Source organism: Euprymna scolopes, chromosome 8 (genome assembly GCF_053919585.1).
Source record: "Euprymna scolopes isolate OS-2025 chromosome 8, ASM5391958v1, whole genome shotgun sequence".
Taxonomy (NCBI): domain Eukaryota; kingdom Metazoa; phylum Mollusca; class Cephalopoda; order Sepiida; family Sepiolidae; genus Euprymna; species Euprymna scolopes.
In genome coordinates, this window is record NC_136489.1 from 138,154,481 (window position 1) to 138,181,307 (window position 26,827).

The 26,827-nt window shown below is 27.5% G+C and overlaps 1 protein-coding gene across 12 annotated transcripts in view; it reads left to right on the forward strand.

Annotated features, from left to right (window-relative positions):
* Positions 1 to 26,827, forward strand: part of LOC145283782 (vitamin D3 receptor-like) — a 453,323-nt gene that overhangs the window by 332,317 nt on the left and 94,179 nt on the right. For 10 of the 12 annotated variants that reach the window (XM_080132844.1, XM_080132848.1, XM_080132847.1 and 7 more), the window contains one exon: positions 3,018 to 3,101. In XM_080132844.1, the coding sequence (XP_079988970.1) occupies positions 3,018 to 3,101 (84 nt within the window). Of the gene's footprint in view, positions 1 to 3,017; positions 3,102 to 3,811; positions 3,846 to 17,488; positions 17,514 to 25,155; positions 25,193 to 26,827 lie in introns of those variants that run through there. The other 2 variants (XM_080132846.1, XM_080132849.1) reach the window with 2 other exon arrangements.

Sequence of the window (26,827 nt, forward strand, 5' to 3'; positions counted from 1 at the left end):
TTGGAATGTACTACTAGATAGACAAATAGATCTTTTGAAATTATTACGAAATGATTGTAAAAATAATTTCATAAAAATCAACAGTTGGTTCTTTGATAAGACAAGGGATACATTCAAAATAAATGTTTCTTTTTAGAGCACAATAGAACTTGGCTTTTGCATTTTAAACTTAATAATTTTAAAAATCAGTAGCAGATTCATTAAAGTACAATGTAGACTACAGTGCATTATGGACTATGTCGTTGCAAACATGCATATGAAGCTTTCTTCCGGTGCATATAAGGGAAGGAGGTCCCTAACTAGAGCAGGCAGTGAATTTGATTAAAAAAAATGGGCGATTTCACTGATTTTGATGACAAAAGTATGGGAAGGTGAAACATTTGTTGATCCTCATTCAATCCCAAACAACATCGGGTCTCCCTACTAGTATATTGTTAAAATGAACTTCAAATTAATTTTTTCTCTCAAAAATGCTCAATACTAAGTAGAGCTTTATCAATGTTATTTCATGAAATTTTAAACTTTTCTACAATGAATAAACACTCTTTTATATCTTGTGCACACTATACAATTATTGTATTCATTATAAATGTTGGCTTCACACTATTACCAATGAGATCAATATTCTGATCCCCTAGGTTTAATAGTACTCCATTTTTTTATTTTATGAAACTTAAATTTCAAACCCACTTCTATAAAGTTTTTTTTTTTTCACCTGACGTTTTTCACTTAATCTCTTTTTAGTTTACTCAAATTAACTTATCTCCATGCCAGATTCCTTGGAATCTATTTAGTAGCTTTGATAATCTATAGCAAAGAGACACTTCATTTTATTTGTACATTCTCTTTTCTACTATTTTATAAGCATTCTCTGTAAAATATATCAATTATATATTTAAAATAAATTCTTACCTTCCCTGTTTTCGAATTATCTATAAACATAGGTGAATATTTACAAGCAAATCCAAGCAAGTGAAACCAAGTCAGAAGGGAACGTTTGTGTAAAATATTACAATATTGTACATTGAGCAATGTCAATTTCACTTCAATATAAAAAATATATACATAATATATATTTATAAAATATATACATTGTGATCGTTGTAATCTTGGTATGTGTGTGCAAAGCTTTTCATCTAACAATGGTGTTACTAGTAGTGAGTACTTTGTTATCATTATTAAAATCCTGTCTTTGAAATTCTCATGTTGGAAGAAGACAAGGTGAAAACAATTGTGGGAGGAGAAATTCTCATTCGAAATTTTGTTCTTAACCCTGTAACCTCTTTTTATAATTTTAAAACATGAGTACAGATTGTTTTGGAGGAGTAAAATCTATGAAGTATTTTTGAGTTCAATGAATTTTTACTTATGAAGTTTTTCAAACTTTTGATTTGTTTGGAATTGTTGAACACATTTTATTGGCAAACAATTAGGTAAATAAGTTCTGATAATGTTATAAGTTTCGTTTAATAAAAAAAAAAAAAAAAATCATGAAATTGTTTTCTCAATTTATGATTTAAAAAATTTACATGATTTTTTAATTGTTTTAATTTTTCTTATTTTTATTAAATTTACAAATTTTGTAAAATATATGAATTGTCATTTTCAAAATTTCATATCTAATCATCCTTTCTGATATTGAGATGATAAATATCCAAAATTTCACACCAATTGGGATTTATTATTTCTAATTATGTTTATCTTTAAATGAGTTGGAAAAGCTGAGAGTATCATTTATTTTTTCTTTTTATTTCTTTGTAAACCTTGTATGAAGTGTCTGTATTTGCTTAGAATTTTCAACTGATTCATTTTTAAAGTTAGGACTGCATTTTTGGTGACTTATTGTCTAGACATTTGCTAATTGTAATGATTTTTAGAATGAAATATATATAATTATAAAACTCAAATGACTGTGTAACGGGGTAAACATCCGGTTTACGACTTCCAGTTGCGCATGCGTGCATAAACAAATAAGCAATGCGACAATAAAACGTATTATTTTACTGTATATGTTTTCAGCGTCCCAATTGTTTTTTTTCCGCGTTTAAATTATCCAAATAAACAATTGTTAATACTTTCTGCATTTTCCGTATTACGTTTAATTTATTTTAACGCAATTTTCTTACAAATAAATCTACTTTAACCCGTTGACAACCATAAGAGCATTTTACAACGGCGATTTAACCACCGCCTTCACTTTTTTTTTTTTTTTAATTTATTCTCCATTTTTTTAATACACCTTTCTTAAAAAACATTCATACATTTCCTTTACACTACCAACATAAATAAATAACCCCGAAAATATTTTTTTTTAATTTGCGTTACAAATAAATAATCAACGTGACAATAAAACGTATTGTTTTGCTGTGTACATTTTCAGCGTCCCAATTGTTTTTTGGGCTTTTTTTTTGCGTTTAATTTAAGTATTATGGTATCTGTTCAGTGCACATTTACCTATAAGTATGGCAAACCACTTATAATTCAATGGCTGTAAGTTTTTTTTTTTTTTTTTTTCAAAAATAAACAATTATAAACAGAACGACTCATAAAAATCTATCTATATTTTTTCATTTTAATATACTTTCATAGAAATGTTTCTGTTATGTCACAGAAAACTATTTTCTTTACATCACAAGTGTTGCGCTCATACATTAATTCCACTGCCAATATAACGGGTCACGGGCAGTCTAGTATATTTTAAAATCTGAATAAAAAACACAACTTGATGTGTATTGGTACATTTCTACCATTTCTAAATGTTGTAACTGTATTTATTCTCTTGATGCTGTATTTTTGCTGAAATCTTAGAAATTTGTCTGAAAGATTTCATGATCTGTGGACTCTTCATTTATGACTAATCACTTTAAAACAAGCTCAATAATGGATTTTTTTTTTTTTTACTATTGTTCTTCTTTATAAAATTTGAAATAAAATTTTATTGTTTCATGCCATTGAACAAAATAATAAGAAAGCTAATTATTCTCTGATCTAACCCGACGGTGTCATCTTCATTGCAGCCAACAACATAACACACTGAACCCAGCCCTCCGTGCACGCTTTGATGAAGAAATTGACCGTTTGTACAACGTGGCTCCAGACAGGTTCGTACTTTTGCCTTTTAATATTTTTTCCTTTTTCATTATCTCTTGGTGTCACAATTAAAGAATAAGAAAATATCGCCAGTTAAGAAAAAGTTTCCTTCAATACTAAATGATAACTGTTACAACTCAACTATATATATATATATATATATATATATATATATATATTTTTTTTAATTTAGCATTAATCAAGAATCTCTTTAATAAAAAAATATTACATCCTTGCCAGAAAGCTGAAGATATTTTTCTTGATTGAAAATCGAATCAAAGAAAAATAATTAAGTAGTGTTTAAGTTATTAGTAATAAAATTATACCCCCCCCCACGTGCCTTTTCTTAAAATTGTTAGTCTCTTAATGACTCATTTCATATTTTCACAATATTATTGTAGATTACAATCTAAATAAAATGAGAACTGCACATGTCAGGTTATTTTAGAATTCTTTAAAAAATGTATTTTATTTTTGAGATATCTGAAATGTTATGAAATAATATTTTCAAAATGGATAAATGTAGAATCCAAATCAATGCATACCTGTCAATGTGGAATGTATAAACAAATATTGACCCTGCTTCAACTGCAACCACCACAAGTCCGACATAGAATATTTAATAACAATAACAAGTCATACATGATTTAGACTATTTTATTGATGCCATCATTTTTTTGGTTCCATAGTTCGAATGACTTCTAATAGAAGTTGTTTCATCTGCGCAGATGTAGCCATGGATGCCACAACTTACAGTATGTTTTATACTATTATGCATATAATTCTATTCTGCAAAATTAACATTTTCTTCGGAGATTAATGACATTGCTTAATTTATTACATTTTATATTCAAACATTTCCTCATATTTTGGTGATAGTTTGTGTGTGTGTGTATATATATATAATGTATATGTAATTTTAGTAATTTGCACTTATCCATTGTGTTCTCTTTTGAGCTTAGTTTTGAACTCATTAACTCCCCAAATCAATGTTGAAACATTTTTATTCTGTTTTTTCTATTTTAGTTTTCTTTTTCTCTTTGTTGATTGATAATGACAAACATGCAATATTTATTTTTGCAAATGAACTTGTAATTTCTCACACCCATTTGCAAGTTTTTTTTTTTTTTTGTCAGAAGCTATACTTTGTGCTTCTTAAATTGATAGTTTCCCTCCTCCATTGAATAACATCATGTTAACAAGGAATCTGCACATTATGCAATCATGCAAATATATATATCGCTTTTTATTTAAAAACCTTCCTTTGCATTTCGTCTACATTCTATTTTTATTTCAAATTGTTTATTAAAATAGTTGCATTCAAAATTCTAACATCATGATGCAAGTGAAATGTAGTCCAATTTTAATTGTTTCATCACTTCCTCTTATACATTATTAAGCTGTAGATCTTAACTTTGAAATTATGAAAAACTATTCTACTTTTTGAATTTTATCATCACAATTTGTACTAACCTAGTGTTGTCCGATATTCTTTCACTTTGTTTTGCTTGATATGTAGCTATACAGTTTATTCATTTCTTTTTCCAATTTATTTAGATCTTGTTTTAATAGGAATTTTTAAAGTTAAGTATAATTATTACACTATTGTTTGACCATGAAATTTACTGGAATTAAATGATAAAACTATAACTAATTTTATTAAGGTAATGTTTTAATCTCTATAAAATTATTGGATGTAATTAGCTTTCAAAGCTTTTAATCTTTTAATACATGAGGATTTGCTAAAAATTCAAAAGCTATTTTTTTTTAAGTAAGATTTGAATTTTTTGTTTGATTTTACACTGTTGCGTTTTTATATAAAAAAAATACACAAGTTTTTAAATTGCATAAAAGATATATTTAGCCTGTAAAAATCTAACAAATTGTTCATTGTTTGAAATATTTTAATACATTTTTGAGGGGAGGAGATATTATAAAAAGACTTGCTTGTATCATTACTTTTTAATTTTGCATTGAATTTAATTTATTTCAAACCCTACAAAAAGCATTCCTATTTTTTGTAACAGTTTTTGCCATTTATTCATAACCACTTTTTCCCCTTTTACTTTGAATCAAAAAAATGATATCAATTCACTTGCAACAGCAAGAATTTGAAGTTGTTGAATCTGATACTTGAGAACCAATTTTACTATCAAATAGTTTTACTTAGTAATTCAGATAAAATTATTAAAAATGAACTTTTCATATGTCTGTCATACTAATAATTTTTTTGTTGTTGTTGGATTTATTATTTAAGAAAGGTATACATTTACATTTTCATGTTTACATTTTGTGGATGTGATAAAAAATTTATTCAGTCTGAATGAGCAAAGTTAATACCACATTTTATCATAGAAAATGCATTTTAGTTTGAAATCAAGTAAATTACACCCACCTCTTCACACACACACCGTTTATGTATCATTATTTTATTTTTAGAATGTTTGCTATTTGCTCAGCTTGTTAACAAAATTTGGCTTCTGGAAATATAAAATCTAAAGGGGACCCAAGTGACAATTGGACAATAAAAAATTTAGGTTCATCCAGAAACAAGTTAAGAGCAAATACCAAAAATTTATGATAAAAAAAAATGCATTTCTAAATGGATGGACATCATTAGAATTTCATATTTGTATATGCTTATTTGAAAACAGCAGCAATAGTGTGAACAAACATCTCGCTACACAACTCCCCATTTAAGATGCCCCTATAAATCTGACGGTATTCTCACATCCTTTGGGAACAATTCAGTCCTTTACATTTCATTGACAATCTACCTCGTTTGAGGTGAATACATGGCCTTTATCTCTTATGAACAGATTTTTATTTATTTATTGTTTAATTTTCACCGATCAATATTTGAAATATATTTGGTTCGTATGGGCATGAAAATTTTACGCTTTCCCCAGTATGGAAATTTCCAAGCTTGTAAGTTTTGCATGTAGGAGTTTAACAGGTTTGAGTCAGACTGTAAAATGTTCAAAATAAATTGTATTTCCTATAATAGTTTGAAAGTGCTCTGTAACAAGGGGGTTAGTAGTTCTTAAGATGTGAGAATAATGGTTAAAAATAGCACATCTGTGATCAAATTTTTATGAAAATTTTTTTCTTTTGTTTAACCACTGCGTTTTTTTGGGGGGGGGTAGAGAGGGGGGGCTGCTATCAGTATTCAATGTGAAATGACATCATTTTGTTCCTTTTTGTGCAGTTCTAATATGTTGTCATTTTCCCTAAACTAAACACTCTCCACCCAACAAAACCAGCAAAAAAAAAAAAAAAAAAGAAAAAACTGCTTTTGTGTATAGTTAAGTTTCTATATCAATTAAAAAAAATGAACTGTAATAAGATATGATAGTTTATGAGCCAATTATGATCATGCTGATTTTCTATCAGCAATCACATAAATTAACCTTTTATTCATTATTTTTATTTAAAAATATTCCTTGTTTTTGTACTTCAAATTGTCTAAATATTGCTATCCTGGTTGTATACACAAAGGCACATCAATTATATTCTTTTAACAAAATAATTATTTTTAGCACTCATTCTAAATTTAAAATCTGCATGAGTTAACTATCATTCACTTTAGCTTACAGCAGATCAGTTTAGAAATAGTGCAATACTAAATAGAGTACTTAGCAACAACAATTTTGGTTAGCATGATAAAAATTCTTTAAAGATTTTTTTTATTAAGATGATCCCAGTTTATATTGCAAAATAGTTTTTGAGATTTTTCAATGGGAAGTAGAAATGCTTTACACTTAAAAAAAAAAATCCAATTTGTAATAATTGGATAATTGAATTTTGTCTACATTTATTTCTTTAAGGAAGTGAGAATAAAATTGGAAATTGTGAAAAGACGTTGTCAAAGATTTTATACAGATGTTAGAATAAATAATCTAAAAATTGTGATATCAAATATAAATGATGAGCATTTAAGAGTTTAATTGTAGGAAAATGGCGTCATGTTTGAGAGAACAAAATGTCATTGAAACAGAACATGAGTAAAAAGCACTAAGCTTCAATTGATATGTGGACTTAAAAAAAAAAACTTAGTCTCTGGTAAATCCGTCTTGCATATCTGGAAAAAATATTTGCTAAATTACAAAATAGTGCAGTTAAGCATATATGATTATAGTTAAAAATATCATTAAAAATAATGCCATTTTTTAAAATTAAATTTTAATGAATGTGACTTAAAACACTCAAGTATTTTGAATATCATCCCTAACAATGCATCCAACTAATACCTAACTCTATGCACCTTATCATAGCAAAGATCCATACAAAATTTTAGCATGATCAGCCCAGTAGTTTCTTAGAAAAAATGGAATAGATAGACAAACAGGAATATAATATAGTTTGGATTAAAAAAAACAAAAAAACTGAAAAATTAAATGGTAATATAGTTATGGAGATTTGCTAATCCAATCATTTCAAATGATTTCCTTGGTATCTATCAATTGTGATATCAAAATGAGAAATAAATCCACAGACTATATAGGATGATTTCAAGCTTTATAGCAGCAAATCATTTTGAACTCTTAAAATATAATATGATGACCTGTATTTTTTAGAGACCTTAAATAAGAATTATTTTGGAAAAAAAAAATATTGGCTGGAAATTAGCCAGGTTGGCATCCCTATAAATGTTTAAACTGATATGCATCCAGAGCATTCAGCTTTTGTCAAAATGTTGTATATGTTCTTCCTCAACACTTTAAAAACTGAATCTTTTTTTTTTTTAAATCTGAAATAGTTATTAGTAATTCAAAGACTTTTTGTAAAAAAACATTTTGCAACAGTTAAATAAAAATCTCATACAAATCGAAATAATATTTCATTTAATTCTGCCCAAATATCATTGCAATACAGTGGCTGCTGACATTGGATCAGCATGTTAGAGTTCAATAAGGGATATTGCTCCTCTTTTATATGCGATGTTGGCAATCTTCACATTATCCATCCTGTAAATATTTCATTCTGAAAGAAATGAATGCCAATAACTGAATTCATACATTTTTTTTAAGTTGAATTTTAAATAAGAACCAAATTTTCTATTAGTTTTATTTCTTTTGAAGAACTATGTAATCGTATCCTCCTCACACTCATACCAATGTTGAGTGTTATAAAGAAAAGTACTGCTGTGCTAAATTTAATTCTAAAAAATTGATGAAATGACTCGTATATTAAAGATTCAATTTCTTGTCTGTAGCATATTTTCATCAATATTTTATAAAAAAAAAAAAAAATCATCCACATTTGAAAATATTTCAGTCACTATATGTGATTTAATTTATCAACATCATTTAAAGAATTTGTCAGATAATGTATCAAAAATAATTTAAAATAGATTTCAAAAATAATATATTTGGTTGGATTATGGTTAGATTATTATTTTTATTTTTTATTTATTTTTTTGCAGTAATGCAACAAAATTTATTTGAAGTAGTAGAATTTCCAACATTTTTATCCTTTTGGTTTCCTTATAGAATTGCTGTCATTATTATATTCTCACAAAGTTTTACCATTAAGTTATTTTATTGAAAAATTTTTTTGTGCTTTTTTGTACAATATAAATATTGTAATGAGAATAATATAGGAAAAATTCTATATTTAAAACCCGTTCATTGATTAGAAATTCATAGCCTGATAAAAATAAGACTAAATAAAATATAATTGGCATTGATTTTAAAACAAAATTCAAATTGTTTTTAATTTTTGCGATAAGGATTGACAATTCATATTATTTGGATTATTCTCAGACTGTTCTCATCTTAAGTGTTATTTTCACAATACCCTCAGTGTGGACGATACTTAAGCATACAATTTTGTAATTACTTAGGATTTCTACCCCCATCATGGTTTATGGAATGGGAGCATGCTACCCTCATGGATTAAATAAATGGTTCTATTCAAAATTCTGTGTAGATTTCCAAGTATTACAGAAAGATTCGCCGAGTTTGACATAATACACCTGAAGAAAGTTGGAGGTTAAATTGACTGAAATGTTATGAAAATAACATTCAAGATGAGAATAGTAGTCCAAATAGAAGCAATATCTTTGCATGTATATTTAAAATTCCAATTTTTGTAAAAACTGGAATTTTAATCCATCCTCAATTCTGAATATGAAAAGTTTCTAAAAGCTGTTTTTTGACATGTAGGCATATCTATGTGTGTTTGACATGTGTGAATTTAAAAAAAAAAAAAAAAGTGCTAGAGTTTTTAGTTAATCATTTTTTAGCTGTTTACCAAGACAGTTGCTAGATGTCAAAGCTTCAATGAATTCAAGCCAAAAGTATCCAGCCATTCTCACTGTGGAAAATGCTTGATGTTGGATATTCGCTTGGTTTCATGTCCGCATGGTTTTCAAGCAGTCAATATTTTAAGCAAGATAAGGGTTCCAAGATGCAACCCTTCACCGTGACACTACAATTGTATATAAATAAATACAGGGTGACCCCCTCCCCAAAACGGGCCCCAACTCTAATTAGGCCTTGTTTCTTAGTGTTTTGTCCGAATGAAATGAAACTTTGGTCATAACTAGTTTATTATATTCAAAACATCACATCAAAACACTAGGGTCTTTGGCCTTTTTTTCTCTCTTTTACAGCATATGTTCTAAATGGCCTCCGTTTAGCTTTTGTTTATTTTTTGGGGGGGTCACCCTGTATAAATATATATATGAATAGATGGCTGAGAGCAGTTAACTAAGGCTTTCCTGAATGGTGCCTTAACAATTTTGTAAAACACAAATCTTCTCGTTGACACGTTAACAATAATTTATGATGTTAGTGTTGTTAGTGAATGCAGGGGTTTCACTCCCAAAATACATGATGCACAGCATTTAACTTCCGTTGCCTGCATGATGCATTGTTGTTGCATTGTGTCCAAGTCTGATTGTAGGTTTTTATTTAATTACAATGAACATCATAAAAATAGATTCTTGCTTATGATTATTTCAATTATTTTCAACATCCAAAGATTCTACTTAAAAAGCACATATTTCAGTGCATTTATTGATTTTTGTTTTAAATATACATTTTAATAAATATAAATAATAAAATACATTAAACATACTTATAAAATTTTTATTTTTCATGATTTAAATTTTTTTCTTAACTGAAACTGCTTGCAAGTTTCAAAATTAAAGTTAACAAATTTGGTGAATGGAAACGATGTGATTTCTTCCATAAGATGCCAAAGTTTTATTTCAGCCATTGTTTATCTTAACAGAAGAATTACCCCCTCCTGATGTGGTCTTGAAAAGTGACTCAAGTGGATAAATGGACTTGTTTGTGTGTGTTTGTACGCTTATGTATTTAAATAATGCCACTAACAGGGCTTCACCCATTGCAGCTTTATACTATTTATCTTCCATGTTTTTATGATCTGTTATATTTTGTGTTCCAAATGAATTCGTTGATGAAACAAGATTTTATATAACAATTTTTTATTTATGATTGTGTGTGTGTGTGTGTGTATATGTAATGCAGTGATTCAAGTTTAATCAAATAAAGTCAACTACTGTCGACTAATCGTTTTAATTTTCCAATTCGTGTATATCTTTTAATATCAGGTTTACAATTATCAATACAAGAACTCACATCATTTATGTGAACAGAATATTTTCAATCCGTCTCTGAATTATTTTTTGGATTTTCAGAATTGAAAAACTAAAAAGGATCAATAAACAAAAGTCGAGTTTATTTTATCAAAATTGTTTAAATGAGAACATGTTACGCACAATTTTTGTGGACATTTCGAGATTTCACATGGTTTTGACAACTTGCATGTGCAAACATGGCCAGCTATTTATTATTTAAAAGAATATGTTACCTACTTTTTTTCTATCATATTTTGAAATTAGTATATATAAAATGTATGTATATATGTATACAGAATAGGAAAAGCTTAAAGACAAATTTACTTTCGCTCTCCTTTTCGTTTTTAATCCCCAGCAACAAAATATATGGATGTTTGTTGTGTGTGAAGATCTGTTCTACTTTTTGCTCTTTATTCGTGGTTTTTAAGATTCAAACTTTAACTATCGAATTGAATGAAGAACATGATCGCTGACAAAAATAATCAAAACAAAACTTTATTTTGGAAGAAAATAAAATTCATATTTCATGATTAAAAAAAAATGTTTTGTTAAATTTTTTTGTTTTGCACAAATTCTTAAGTAGAGATAGTCACAAAAATAAGGACATCATTTATTAAGCAACTCAGATAAATACTTTTATAATGTGAACAATCATTTCAGAAATTTACATTTATTAACAAACTAGCTAAAGTAGTTGTCTATGCCGGGTTTCTCACATTTTATTTACTTTTTTTTAATTTGGGTTTATAATGATAGCTATTTTCTAGGAAATAACTGACATTAAAAGTAAGTTTAGCATACGGTTTGAACTTAGGTTGTCATAAAATATTGGAATTGAAGACAAACGTTTACTCCAGTTGGTCATTGATTCAACAAAAATATTTTGTCTTAACCTCTTTAATGAGATTGGCATGGGATTTTTTTTTCATTTTCCACGTGAAATTGTTTAAAATAAATAAACATAAATATTAAATTAAACAATTTTTTTAAAAAGTAATGAACTTTTATCAAATATCTTTTTAATCCATTTTTAATAAAAATGTTTTTTTTAAACAATACTTCAAATGCATATGATGATTTTGACGTGAGAAGTACAAATGATTATTGTATGTTCCGTTAGCTGATAGGAATGCTAAGAATATCGGAACATTTGTTTTTAATGTTGTATATTCATTTATTTTTTAATGAGTTTAAAAAAAAAAAAATTCAATTTTTGACACCAGGACAATGGTGCTGATTCCAAATTTATTGACTTGGTTCTTAGATCAACTGTTTAATTGTGATACTCGGACAATTATGTTTTATAAACTCTCTCTCTCTCTCTCTCTCTCTCTCTCTCTCTCTATATATATATATATATATATATATATATATACATACTAGACTACCTGTGACCCGTTGGGTCAGTATGTTAGCTATGGAATTAATGTATGAGCATGACACTTGTGACGTAAAGAAAATAGTTTTTGTGACATAATGGAAACATTTCTATGAAAGTATATTAAAATGAAAAAAGAATAGATAGATTTCTATGAGTTGTTCTGTTTATAATTGTTTACTTTTGAAAAAAAAACTTACAGCCATTGAATTATAAGTGGTTTGCTATACTTTTTAATATAATGTAAACGCAAAAAAAAAAAACAATTGGGACGCTGAAAACGTACACAGTAAAACAATACATTTTATTGTCGCGTTGTAATACAATTATTTTTTTTTTTTTTTTCCGCTTTCTGAATTTTTGCGAGTAACGTTTAAGAAATTGCGATATAAGAGAACAGCGAGGGGGGGGGGGCTCCTGAAATTCAACTAGTGCCGTTATAAGTAAATTCAACATAAAATAAAAAAAAAAAAACGGAAATTGAGGGGGGGGGTCTGAAAGAAATATAAAATGGTTGAGTATGCTATCCTTAAGATCAACTTGGTAGATATAATAAACATTTATGACGAGAAAACGCTATCATTAAATAAAACAATCATGAGATAAAAATATAAATTAAGTACTGAAATAGAATGTAGTTATTAATATTAGAAATTAAACATAAAAATTAAAAATATATATATATATATATATATATATATTATTATTTAAACATGATGAATGGATTGAATTCCATATATAATTCAAACCAATTTTCTTATTTAATTAATGCCTAAAGACAATGATAATCAAAAAGCAATATTTTTATTTTATTCTTTTTAACATTTAATTTTCTTAAATCTAGATATCCACACCATTTCTTCCTTTCATTTTATTTTATTTTTTCCTGGATGGGTGGTCACATATATATATAGTGTGTGTTGTGATTGCGTGTTTCTTTTTGTCAGATTGTGCCGCAACATATGAATAACAGAATGTAATTCATTATATTTCTCAAAAACCATTGAAAATTGTACGATCAGATTGTAATGAGTTTTTATATCAAAAAAATAAGTTATTGTTAAACTTCACTTCACATTCTCAAAAGATTTTGTACATTAAAAATGCAGGTTTTATGTAATTTGTTTCTTTAACTATTTTTTAAAATTTTTATTAATTCCTTTCTTTTCCCTGACAAATCATGTTAAATACTTGCATATTTTTGCTTGTAAATTTGAAGAAAAAAAAGGACAAATATCTAATTTTTAATATTTTGTTACTTTATTGATTCACTTGAAGTCAATCAATTTACGGATATTGTTTTGCCTCCTAATTTCACTTAAAAAAATTCCTCAAAATTCAGGAAATCAACAATGTTAATAAAATTTTCAATATTTTAATAATCCTGGAATCTATTGAAAGTCTCAATGAAAATGTATTATTTCATGTAAATAATAATAAAAAACTTACTAAAGTTATCTCAAGATACAATAAACAATATGTATTTTAAAAACATTATGAAAATAAAGAACCGTAAATGTAAACAAAAATTCTTTTTAAATATAGTGCTTTATAAATTTACAAAAACTGTTGATTAAATCAATATATCTAAGAAAAATTAAATTCTCAAATATCATTTGATAAACATTTTGATATTTTCATTAAAAAAAAAAAGAAAAAAACGATTACAAAATATAAAGATTTTACTTAAAATATTACTTGACGATTTTATATTACTTCTGCTTTGCGTGAACATTTTTTTAAAATTTTGAAAACAAAAAGAATTTAAAAAAAAAATGGGATACTAGGTCACTCTTAAAAATAATTTTAAAAGTGAGCTAATTTTTACTAAATATTAACTTCAAATTCTGTGGGAAAACAGTGCTATAAGAAACAGGCAGGTTTGCATCGCGACCTATAGTCATCAAAATTTAAATTTATGAAATTGAAAGATACTTATATAGAGAAAATATCGTGCTGAAATAATGTTATTTATTAACCCATCCTTAACATGGGGAGGGGATGGTATTTTGTAACTTCTGCACTTTCACCTCACAATTTAATGAACAAAAGATACCGTAAAAGTTGAATTTAAGTTGAAAATATTATAAAACATTTTTTTTTAAAATAGCACGGTACCTTCTCTGCATAAGTATCAAAAGAAAAAACAACGGCATTTGTTTATGACAAAGTAAACGATCTCATTTTCATTTCACCTAGTTTGCTCAAATTTTAGATAACATTAATTGCTGACCTTAATTGTAATTTCTTGTACTTGAATAAAACTCTAATTTACTTTTTAGTTTTGCAAATCGAATTTTAATTCAATGTTTTACTCGTTGCGGACTATATTGTTTTTCTATGCACCAGAAAATTTTGTACAATGTATAAATTTTATCACATGCAAAAAACGAACTTTTTGATACAGAATGAACTTTGAACATTTTTTAATACAAAAAAAATAAAAATCAAATGTCCTAAAACTAATATTGGTTGATATTTAAACAATTTTAATATTTTAGAATCAGATGAAATGAAATCTCATTGCACTCTTCAATAAAATATTAATACATAGGTAAAACAAAACTATAGAACCTTTTTAATAAAATAACTTTATATTTAGTCTAATAAAACTATAACTAATTTAAAGAAAAGTTATTATTGTCTGAATGGCGATAAAAATTTTGTTTACGTTTGACCATTGTTTTCACTTTTACTCTGAATATTTTTTAATTATCCAATTTTTAGTAAAAAGTAGGTACTTTTTTTTAAAAATTCCACGCCTTTAATTATCTTTGATATAGTTCCAGTAAATTAATATTTATATTTCAAAACATTTTTAAAATGAATATTTTAATTAAAAATTTTACTAATTTATGTTTTCATAAATTACATTTTTTTTTGAGATTGAAGATTTATTATTAAATTATAACTGCAACGAATAAATATTTATGGTTTTTCATTTTTTAAAATATAAGCCATGCCCACTTTTACACATCCCTAAATATTCTAGTCATTGAAGTTTTAAAATAAATTATTCTCTATTGCAGAATGATAGATTTTAATTACATTAATAAATGAAAAATAAATGATAACATTTAATTATATCAATAAATGGGGGGGGGGGATAAAACGTGTGTATGCATGTGTTTTATTGGGTGGAAACAAAATCCTAGTGACGTTAAAATGTGTTATCGTTTAGATTGTGGCATAGTTTCTGTTACAGACACATAATCTCCGCTATTAGAGTAAATTAAATTGCAAAAACAAGATGTTCATCACTTTAAAATAACTATTTACTACAAAAGCCGACTAATGCAACAAAGTTAAAATAGGTCAAGTACACTGCGTTTTTGAAAAATCTAAATTAATGAATGCTGCTTATTTACGAAAATTTATCGAAAAAACATTGGATAATATTTTAAGACAGCATTTGGTTTATTCAATGAAGTTGATTACAATTTCATTTAATAAATGAAATGCTAAGAAAAAAAAAATTAGTTGAAATATAAATTAGCTGAATTATTGAATCAAATTAATTTACATGATAAAAATAATTAAAAAAATCTCATGCATACAAAATGCTTAATGTGCATCAATCTACATTTCTGTTTTAATAATAGTTGATTTTATGTTCAAACATTGTAAAATTATATTTCAGTTTATAAATTAAATTTAATGTAGTCTCTTATTTTACATTCATAAAACATACATCAAATTATTCCTAAGAAAAAAATAAAATAGGCAAGAGAAAGAAAGCAATCAAAATAATCAGAAAAAAAAAAAATTAAATTTAACTTGTTACTATCTTTCATATTTTCTATACTCGGTTAAAGGTATTACAACGATTGTTTTAATCCAAAGTGCCCCTTTTTGGGGTTATGAATTTTCCCCTTGTGTAGGTTTTTAATGTGCCTTACTATGAAAGAAGTAAATACAAACAGGTGATAACATTTTTTCTTAGCAGTTTTAACTTTTTTCAAATAAAGAGTTAAATAAGTAAAAAAAAAAAAAAAAAAAAGATTTATCTAAAATGATTGTACATATCAGTGAAGGAAGTTCTGTTAGCTTTTATAGGGCAGTTATTTTTGGGAGTAAATATTTCTGAAATTGTTAAGAACAAAAATAGATTTCAAATTAATAAAATTATCAGAGATAAACAAAAAGCCAGTTGAACAAATGCAAAACTATTTCTACAATAAGTGAATGAATCTCGCACATATTTTTTTCATCGAATAAAATGCAGAATATTTTGGAAATGCCCCTGCTTCTATTTTATTGTAAAAGTTACTTAAAACAATTTGTAAATTAAAATTGTTTTTGAAAAATCGATTTCACTGAACCACGATTTCGTTTTATGTATACTTTGAATCAAACAATAAAATCATTTAAAATAAATGGAAAAATAACGTAAGTAGTGACAAACAGGTAATCACCACTATGGAAGAATACCCGTCCCAGGACAAGTACAATTAATTACGCAAACATGTTTTGCGTCTGTTTTATATCTCCTTACAAAGATTAAAATCAAGAAATAACGATACTAAACATGTAAAACTGCTTATTTCAATTTTGATCAAAATCCATTACATTATTTTTATTGTAGAAAAATTGTTTTAATGTCGTGAACTTCATGGAAATTGTTGAATTAAAGCAAAATCTAATAATCTCGCTTGGGCGCTGTATTGGAAGTGTAGGCGAAAAAATGTGTATAAAAAACACCTCTCCTAAAAATGTTGATCTTGTTTAAAAAAAAAAAAAAAAAAAAAAAAAAAAAAAATTGCACTTTCTTTTCTACGATTTCCGAAAACCGGTGATGGCCAAAGAAATGGTGATCATTTTACATTAAAATAGAAAAGTGATTCCCATTCTAAAATCTAACTTATTTTTAGTCGCGTACAAGCGACTCTATAAGTCACTTCGTCTGTCGGTCTGTCCATAACACTTTTGTGCTTGGCCTTTTTGGTTTAGATCAAAGGTCTGTTGTTAATAGATGTTGTTCTTAGCTTTTAAGCTTTTCTTGGTCAAAGTGTAGTATCTGTTCTTACTACATGCTGTACTTATGTTTGTAACTTTGTGATATAAAGTGGGGGATCACTTTTCTGTATTAATTTAATGTAAAATGATCAGCCACTTTACAACCAGTCAGTCTCAAAGCCATTCAAGTCATTCTCCAGATCATTCAAGTTGTTTTTGAAGGATTCCAGTTAATTTTTAAGCATTCAAGTCATTCTTAAGGTCATTCAATTCATCCTTAAGTTCATTAAAGTCATTCTAAGTCATTTACTTTTTATTTATTTAAGTCATTTCAGCCCATTTTTCGGTCATTTTAGTTTATTTTTAAGAATTTCATGTCAATCCTACATTCACGCATTCATTCATTACACGAGAGCACGTGACTAATGACTATCGGCCTTGTTGGGATAGAAAAGCAAGTCACATTCGTGATGGTTTTAAGTAAGTATTCAGTTTTACGCTTAATTTAGATATGAAACTACCCATCCTTTAAAAGTTTGTTAAAAATAAAGCGTAATTCTCTAGTGAAAGGATCTGTAATTGTACACCATAAAAAAAAAAGAAAAAGTTCCGTAAAAAAATGTGAAAACAAATGGTGGCGTTATATAACGACCTAGTGCCGTTAGAAATAAACAAATGCACATCCTAACTTTATATAAATTGTCCTAGAAAAAAATTAATTCATTTAATTAATTGGCGGTAAGCATTGAAAATGTTATTCTAAACTTTTAAGCCTTACAGACCGATAGATTCGTACGTTAGAAAAGTAATAAAGAATAAAAATACCAGAAACGAAGAAATGAAAAATAATATAGGTGCAAGGGAGATTACTCGTAAGTCAAGCACGCATCCTTCTTTAGGTGCGATCGCAGCGCGCGCACACACGCATGTATGTTATTTAATCATGAGTGTGTGAAGCAAGGGAAATAACTCTTGTAAGTTAGCATTTTTTATAATACTTTTCTACGAAAATATTGTGAACTAAATGAATACACGAATAAATTATTTTATAAAAACCAAATATATATGCATATATAGTAAAGCTAGATAAGTTATGAACATATATATGGCTCTTTGCCATATATATATATATATATATATATATATATATATATATATAATGTGTTCATAACTTACTACACTCATATTGAGCACTGCCAAAGTAAATAATGTAAATCGATATTTAAATTATATTTCAAAATTTGATGTGGATAATAATAATAACAATAATAATAATATCATACTCTTTTTATTGAACATTATCAACAATTTTGTTACCTTTAATAATATATATGCATAATTAAATAATAATTATTCATTTTTACATACAGACACTAGTGTTTCATGCTTATGCAATCATCAGTGTAGAGTAACAATGAGATTCAGCCTAGCTACGAAGCCACCTTTTGTTCCATTTGCCGAACTTCTACCCGAGGGCTATCAAATAGTTGCCACAGGAATGAAGGGAATTATAAACTATTAAACGTTGAATTTGGGCGAGTACTTAAGGTAATCTAGAGTGTTTGTACAAGCGGAAGTTGTGAACACTGCCTAGATGCTGGTTGATTGCCCTAGTTATAACTCCACAAATACATACAGGGTCTCCGCAATGTCTAGTTACATTATGTAGCTAGACTTTGTGGGCGCCCTGTAGATTGTTGAATGAATTGGGCTACGAAACTCTGCCTCATCCGGCATACTCTCCAGACCTCTCATCTATCGACTTCACTTTTTCAAGCATTTTGACAACTTTCTGCATGAGAAATGCTTCAAAAACCTAATATATATTATTTGTTATCTAAGATGCCTTTAATATTTTCATGAAGTATGTCTTACACATTCGGTTGAATAGTGGAAGCTCACCAAACAACTTATCAGAGACAAATGTATGTTCCTTCGAAAACAGTTGAAAAGTTGTTTTTCCTTTGAATGAAAATGAATTTGCAGAAAAAAATGTTAAAAGAAATGGAAATATTTAAAGTTTGCAAAAACATAAGAATAAAGAAACACTTGATTATTGTAATTTTTATCGGCATCCTCCCACAAAAAAAAAAAAAAAAAAAAAAAATGAATTTAAAGCACACACACACACACACGAGAAAAAGAAAGAAGGTGCCCCCCCCCCCTAAATTCCAAATAACCAATGTGGTTCAATTTTGTGTATATAAATTCAATGGGTTTGTTTCTGTTGAGATTGGAGCACATTTTTATAGCCTTAAATAGGCTATAAAAATGTGCTCCATTCTCGGGTATGGTATGGGCAATAATGGCAGAAAACTGATAGGGGGACATAGTTATGAAAGCCGGTTTATCATAATTTGTTTTGTAGGTTGCCGATTATGTTTTGATTGTGTTTGAAAGATTAAAGCCTAAAGTTAATTTCCAAAAGAGAAAAAAATATTTGTACGCGTGAAAAAATTTCTAACGAATAATGTTTTCATGGCAATATTCGGAAACTGACAAGTTTTGCTAAATTTTGAATTTAAATAAATTTGTTGTAAAAATCTCTTGAAAGATAAACATTAGTTTTCTGGGTGTATTTCTGAATACTGAGTAAATAAGATATTGAATTTAATAAACCTGTTTGTACAAAAAATAGTGTAATTAGCCCTCAAAAGCGATTGATTCTAGCTTTGCACAAATAAAACTAATAAAGTCATCTAAGCATGGGTTCTATGGAAACCCAAAATGTCAAAGTCAAAAGGATGTGTAAAAATGACATCAGGTAGTTGAAGAGAGGTAGGGAGTGCCGGTTTTCTTATTTTTTTTAGCTGTGCATCTGTACATTCATATCGTGAATGTTTGTATAATTTTTTACCATTTTTTAATTTATTTTTCGATGTTCCTGCTTTTCAAATTTTCAATATATTTTTTTTTTCAAGATTATATAAAAATTGTTATTTTTTACAATCATAATGTTTTTGTGTGAAAATATTAAATAAACAATGCTTAATTCAATGATAATATCGGTAGTTCAAAAACTTAGTTATTCTTAGAGTTATATCGAATTCATTAATACGGACTTTAAAAGGGCCTTCGTAATGTGCCTGAAAAAAATTCTTTTTTTTTCTTTCTTTTTTTTTATTTATGATGCTTTAGTTTTATAAAAAAAAAAAAAAGCAAAAATAAATTTTTTTTTTTTTTTTTTTTTTTTTTTTTTTTTTTACTACTGAAAAGCATAATTTTAATAAAGGTATTTTTTGTTTAAACAAATTAATACATTTCCACTAATAATCAAATAAAAACAATGTGTTCATTATATTCCGTGATCGTTATTTGATAAATACTGAAAATGTCATTAAAATTGGTTAATTTCCTGAATTTTGGTGAATTTTTCTTAAGTAAAGCAAGAGGTCAAAATGTTTATATATTTTGAGTATCAGCTAATCATTTTGCACGTACCCATCTTTTTGTATGTATATGTAACAATTTTTTTTGTATGTATATGTAACAATTTTTTTTTGTATGTATATGTAACAATTCTTTTTGTATGTATATATAACAAGGCTGCTTCTGTTTACTTCATAGCTATTTCAATATTACAATTATTTAGTTGTATGGAAAAGAAATAATTACCTCCATTATGAAAGTATTGTTTAATCTCTGAATATAGTCCTGATAATATTTGCATGTCAGATTTTCAGTGAACAAAAGTAATAAACACCCTACAATTGTTCATATAAGTATCACTTAACATTTCCTATTTTATATCAAAACCTCTGTATTTGAATATTTTATATGATTGTCACAGTGAAAGTTTTCGTTAACGCTTAACTCCTTTTTACCGAGTTCAGTTTGCATTTAATTTATTAATTGCAGAGTAGTTTCCCTTTATTCTTGAATAGGAAAATTATAGAAAAATATCGTAATATAAAAAATATTATTTGGAAAAGAATTTGTAAAAATATGAAGCTGTATATTTTGAAACTGTGTGTGTGTAATAAAAAAAAAAAAACAGAACTTTTAAAAGATGACAATTTTAATTTAGTTTTACCTTAATTAAGTTTAGAATGTTATTTTTTTATCAACATTAGCATTTTAATGGATATTTTAAAATTTTAGTTATATATTTGTGCCTGATCAGTTTTTTTTTTTTTTTTTTTTTTTTTGCTAAAATTGTGAAATCGCATTACAATTTTTAATTTTTAATCATAGCATTTAAAAAAAATGTGTTAACAATAAATAAAAGATCACAGCTTGCTTACACTTTGATGTTATTAAATGTTTTCCCTTGAATTTATATATTTGTAAAAATGTTTATTTTATGCGGAAATCTTTCTTTCGATCAAGTATTTGCCATCTTATTCAAGGGAGGTAACTATTGTGTACTCTATTTTCTATACAACTGCGCGTGTGTGCGTTTATAGAGCTCCGTGCGGATTGTTTTAGGAAAAGGTGTTTTTATTAGTTTGAATAAAATCTAAATATAATTTATATTAAAAATAAAATTATAATTTATATTTATAACAGAATATGTAAATTTGGTACTTGTACACTTTATCGCCGAAACTGGAGACGCCATTTTATTTCACGCACCTGCAGTTTAAATGCAAGGGAGAAATCATTATTTTAAACTATGGCCGAAGCATGAAATGAATAACAAAAAAAATTAAACTGGAGAACGATTGCTTCCGGAAAGAATAAATTGACCTAAAATTAACATTACTTTATTTAATGTTTAAAATTATTGGTATTTTTTCAGATTAGGTCCACCTCCACAATTTTCTTTTAAACGACAACTTTTATAGGTTTTCGACTATACTGAATACGTAAATTGCATTGAAATTTTGCAGAAATAAGTAGTTATCGAGATATAAAAAGTTGTATTATGCATTGTATTCTTTGGCGGCCATCTTTTTTTACACGTGTTCAGTATGAGTCATTGATGAGTAGATTTGTTTATGGCGAGCACGCGCGTAAAAATGCCCGCCAAAGAATACAATGCATAATACAACTTTTTATATCTCGTTAACTACTTATTTCTGCAAAATTTCAATGCGATTTTCATATTCAGTATAGTCGAAAACCTATAAAAGTTGTCATTTAAAAGAAATTTGTTGAGGTGGACCTAATCTGAAAATTTACCAAATTATTTATTTGTTCGGGGTGAAAAAAAAAAAAAAAGAAGCAATTTGATAAAAATCCAATGTTGCTTTCATTACAAAATTGTTTTATTAAAATTATATTTTCTGATGCAAACTTTTCAATAAATGTTTTTACAATTATATTTTGATAAATTTTTATACAATAAATGTTTTGGTTTTTCAAATGGCGCTCGCTCGCCCAGTTTAAACAATTATGAATAAGTCATTTCATTTTCTGTTTTAAAAAAAAATATGTTTAATGAAAAACTTTCTCGTTTTCATTAATTAAATCGAAACATTTCTAATTAAACAATTATGGATATATGTTCTCTTCCACTTTCTTTATTTACTTTTTTTCATAATTCTTTCCGGAAGTTTAATTTTTTTTTTTTTTTTATTTATTTCTAACTTCGGCTATAGTTTAAAATACTGATTTCTCCCTTGGATTTGGACAGCAGGTGCGTGAAATAAAATGGCGTCCCCAATTTCGGCGATAAAGTGTAGAAGCACCGTAAATTTTAAGAAGGAAACATTTTAACGCTAAACATCAGAATTAGGATTGATGTAATTTTGCCTAATTTGTAAGAAAAATTTATTTTATAACAAATAATTCAAAGTGTACGATTTGTACCGTCTTTAGTAATTATTAATTTTGCCTCGTTTTAGCATGTTGACTATCCTCCACACTAAAAACTGGGTACTTGTACAAGACACTAAAAAAATTAAAATATCGAAAAACGTTTCCGAAAAAAAATTCCACTTAATTTGATCAAGTAGTTTTTTTTTTTTTTGAACAGCGGAAAAACACGTTTTTATGACAGCACGTTGAAGGTAGCCATCTTTGAATTTTTTGAACACGCAACGAGGAGATAACACAGTTTAAAGCCCCCCCCCCGCCCATCTTTATTACTAGCTTTTCTTCCTAAAAATCGAACGTTTTGCTCGGTATCATAACAAATTACTTGAAATTAAATGAATTCTTTTTCTTTTTGGAGAACTTCATTCCATAACAGATACGTACAATATAGACTTTTTTTTTTCAATATTTTAATTTTTTAATGTTTTGATTAAACTGTACAAGTACCGAAAACTTACCTCTTGTGTGTGTGTGTGTGTGTGTGTGTGTGTGTGTGTGTGTAAAGTCTACACATTTTCTCCTTATGTCAATGTTTTAATTTTTTCTTTATTTTTCATAAAAGCTTTAATAAAAAGACTTTATTTTAAAGTAAATCCTCTAATAACTTAAAATCGATCCAATTTGTAAACTGTATATATTTATATAATTTCAAGCATTACTTTTTGATTGGGGAAATGCCGAATTTCTTAAAATAGATAAAATTATTTAACTAATGGAATTTTACTTAATTAAAAATAAATCATAGAAGTCTATGCATGCTCTAAAGTTATGTTATTTATTATTTAATGTTTGTATTTAATTTTTTTTACTGTGATGTTGAATTGTAAACCGATGAAAAATTGGAAAAGTTATTTCAATAATTTGCTTTATGATTAATATTCCCCTTTGAACAATGAAAATATTAATTCTTCTAATGTGACATCGCATTAATTTGAAGGGGGGGGGAGGAAACTATGGCATAAAACATTCCATGTTTTTCTAAAAAGATGGAAAGTAAGTTTATTTGTTTTTAATATTGAAAAATAATTTTACTATTTTGTTTAGTTTTATTTGTTGGTATGAAAATGTTATTAACGCCACCTGACAGTACGCACACTCGTTCTGTGGATGAAGAGGGGGGGGGGGTATTAGATTGTCAAAAAGCAATAAGATTCCTCCTAAAACTGTTTTATTTTGCATTCATAATAAAATTGATGTATAGTTTTAGCAGTAAAATTAGGTTTTGTTTTTTAAATATTTCACTAAAATAGCAGTTTCAGACAAACTGATTATTTTAAATATTTTATATATATATATATATATATACTTTAAATAAAACAACAAAAAAAGCAAAAACCTTTATATTTGCTTAGATTTAATTCTTTTGTAAAATATATCCGTTTGATGGTAAATCATTTTGTTGTTGCCATAGAATACGAAAATCTTTTTTTGTTTGTTTGAAGATTATCAGAAAGTGACAAGAACCAAATGAGCTGATAAGTAAGTTTTCTTTAATATAATTCAGACAGGCAATGGATGAGAAAGTTCAGATATGATTCATATTTTATGACAACTTTTTACCAAAAGAATATTCATACTTCAACTCTTCTCATCATTTTTTTTAATTATGAAATTTTTTGCAAAATAGTTTTACTGCTTTCCTCTATCACCATGAGGTGTTGCTCTTTTTATTCTTGTCACGTCTCATTTCAATGTATTGGAATCAAACAAAACATATTTAAGATCTAAACTTTTCAATGATTTTTTTATGCACAAGCTTTTGTTTATCAATGAAAATATTTGTACAGAGTGTTCGAAAAGTCTTGGGCACATTTTGACATTGAATATCTTGAGAACTATTAGGGTATAAAAGCGCATCTGGTATATTCAGAAAACTTGTAATCTCAAGTTTTTCATGGAATGTTCAAAGATGTTCAATATGAGCACTGTTGGTCACATGACACACATCAAGCTGATAGTTCAATTCTTGCCAAACGCATTCCAGCATTGCGTTGTCAATGGTTGAAACAATTTCTGTTATTCGAGCCTTCAGCTCATTCATGTCTCTTGGAATGGGAGGCACATAGACCAATCCTTTCAACCCTCTACTCCTGCAAAAATCACGGCGTGAGATCATTTTTGCAAAATGCATATTGAACAAGTGACCATGATTCAGCTTTTGTAAATTCAAACACACAAAAACGCCTTTACTGGATCTGAAAAGAAATGAAAAAATCAATAGCTTTACAGAAAAAAATGGTATCATTTCCATCTGACTTTCATAGTTAAGCAGATATGAGAACTTGAAATGTGGCCAAGACTTTTGGAACCCCAAACAAGGATATAAAATGTACTTTTGAAATGCTTTCTTTTCTCATTCCAGGTAAGTTCAACTATGGATTGTCATTTGAAAAGCTGAGGTAAAGCAATTTAAATAATTTTTCAGTTAAAATTTAAAAAATTTTTTTTCTTAAAAATTAACTGTTATAAAAAGAACTAAAATCGCATGCATGTTACTATATAACTACATTAATGGTGTGTATAGCAATGTAATATAATTTATTTTTGGAAAATATTTTGCCTTTAATTATTACGTTTTCATTAAAAATAAATTTTTTCTACACACAAAAATATGACCCATGTATTTGAGTTCCTGGCAAATTTATGTCATGATTTTCATTTATGAAACAATGCATAACAAGTGATTGGAGATGAGGGGGGGGGGGAGATTTCTGGACTCGTGATGAATAAATTAACTTCTGTAAACCCTCTGTGTCTGAACTAGTTCAAAATATGTAGACATTATGGGTTTGTTATCAAATCGTCTTAAAAACAAACTTTACTGAATCTGTTATAAAACACATAGACATTACAAACGTTGAGGGGAAACAAAAGGGATGAAAAATTTTTTTTTTCAAACAAGTTAAAACATCTAACTTCTGTGTATTACAAAAAAATATTGCTATGTATTTCACTGATTCTTGTTATGAAATTAAATTGTTCAGTTAATAAAGAAAATATTTGGTATATGGGGGTCAATCAACTAGAAAGGAAAAAAATGAAGTAAATTCATTTGTGTAAATTTCGATTAACAAAAACAAATCAAATTTATTATTATTGTACATTAAAAAGTGCCTTAAAAAACGTATTTTCAAGTATGCGAAACCTCTGTATTGTATTCAGTCAAGTTTTTTAATATTTTACATGAACAATTTGAATATTCAGACTCTTTTCCATTGACAGTGAAAATGCTGAATTTAAAATAGTAAACTGATTTCAGAAAATACCAACTTGTCCTACCATTAAACATTGTTGCCATACTCAGACTTTCAAATAGAAACAAAGTAGAAACGAGGATTGAACACAAAACTTGACCTGGAAAACTCTTACAAGCGTTCAACAAGGTGGACATAATTATTTCCAGCATTTCGAAAAATATCACTTTAATAGTAATTGTCTGTATTTTTGAGATGAGGTGTTTTTATTTATTGAGATTGTCGGACTGACTTCCTCATCTTGGTTGTTATAGTCATAATTTTCGGCTGTTTTGCCCTCCGGCCTGATAAAGTGTTTTGTATCGAACTGGGGAACCGTTTGTTAGGAGTCTCAAACCCAACCCATTATTATTATTATGGGGGTACCGTGTTTGGACTCCAGCTAGGATCCGGGACATAGTTGCTGATTCTCTGTTTTGAATGTTACCTTTCACTGTCTTTGTTCAGGATTGAACTCAGCACCTTTGGGTAACTGTAAACTTTGATACAACGTCTAGGATCACTCGGCCATGTGTCACTAGGACAATTCTTTGTTGGTTTTTGTTAATGTTAAACCTATGTTGTTATTCAAGGTGTTCTCTCTCTATTTGAGGTGTCCAAATTGCATTCAGCTCTACGCTTGGTTTGCTCAGTAGGTTGTTATGTCCGAGTATGTGAGCTGTTTCCTTAAGTTTTCTCACTTTCCAGTGGGTCTCTCTGTTTATTATTTTTATTTCATCCCATAGGGGGCGATGGTCCTCCCTCTTCATCCAGACATGGTTGGCTATACCCAATTTTTCC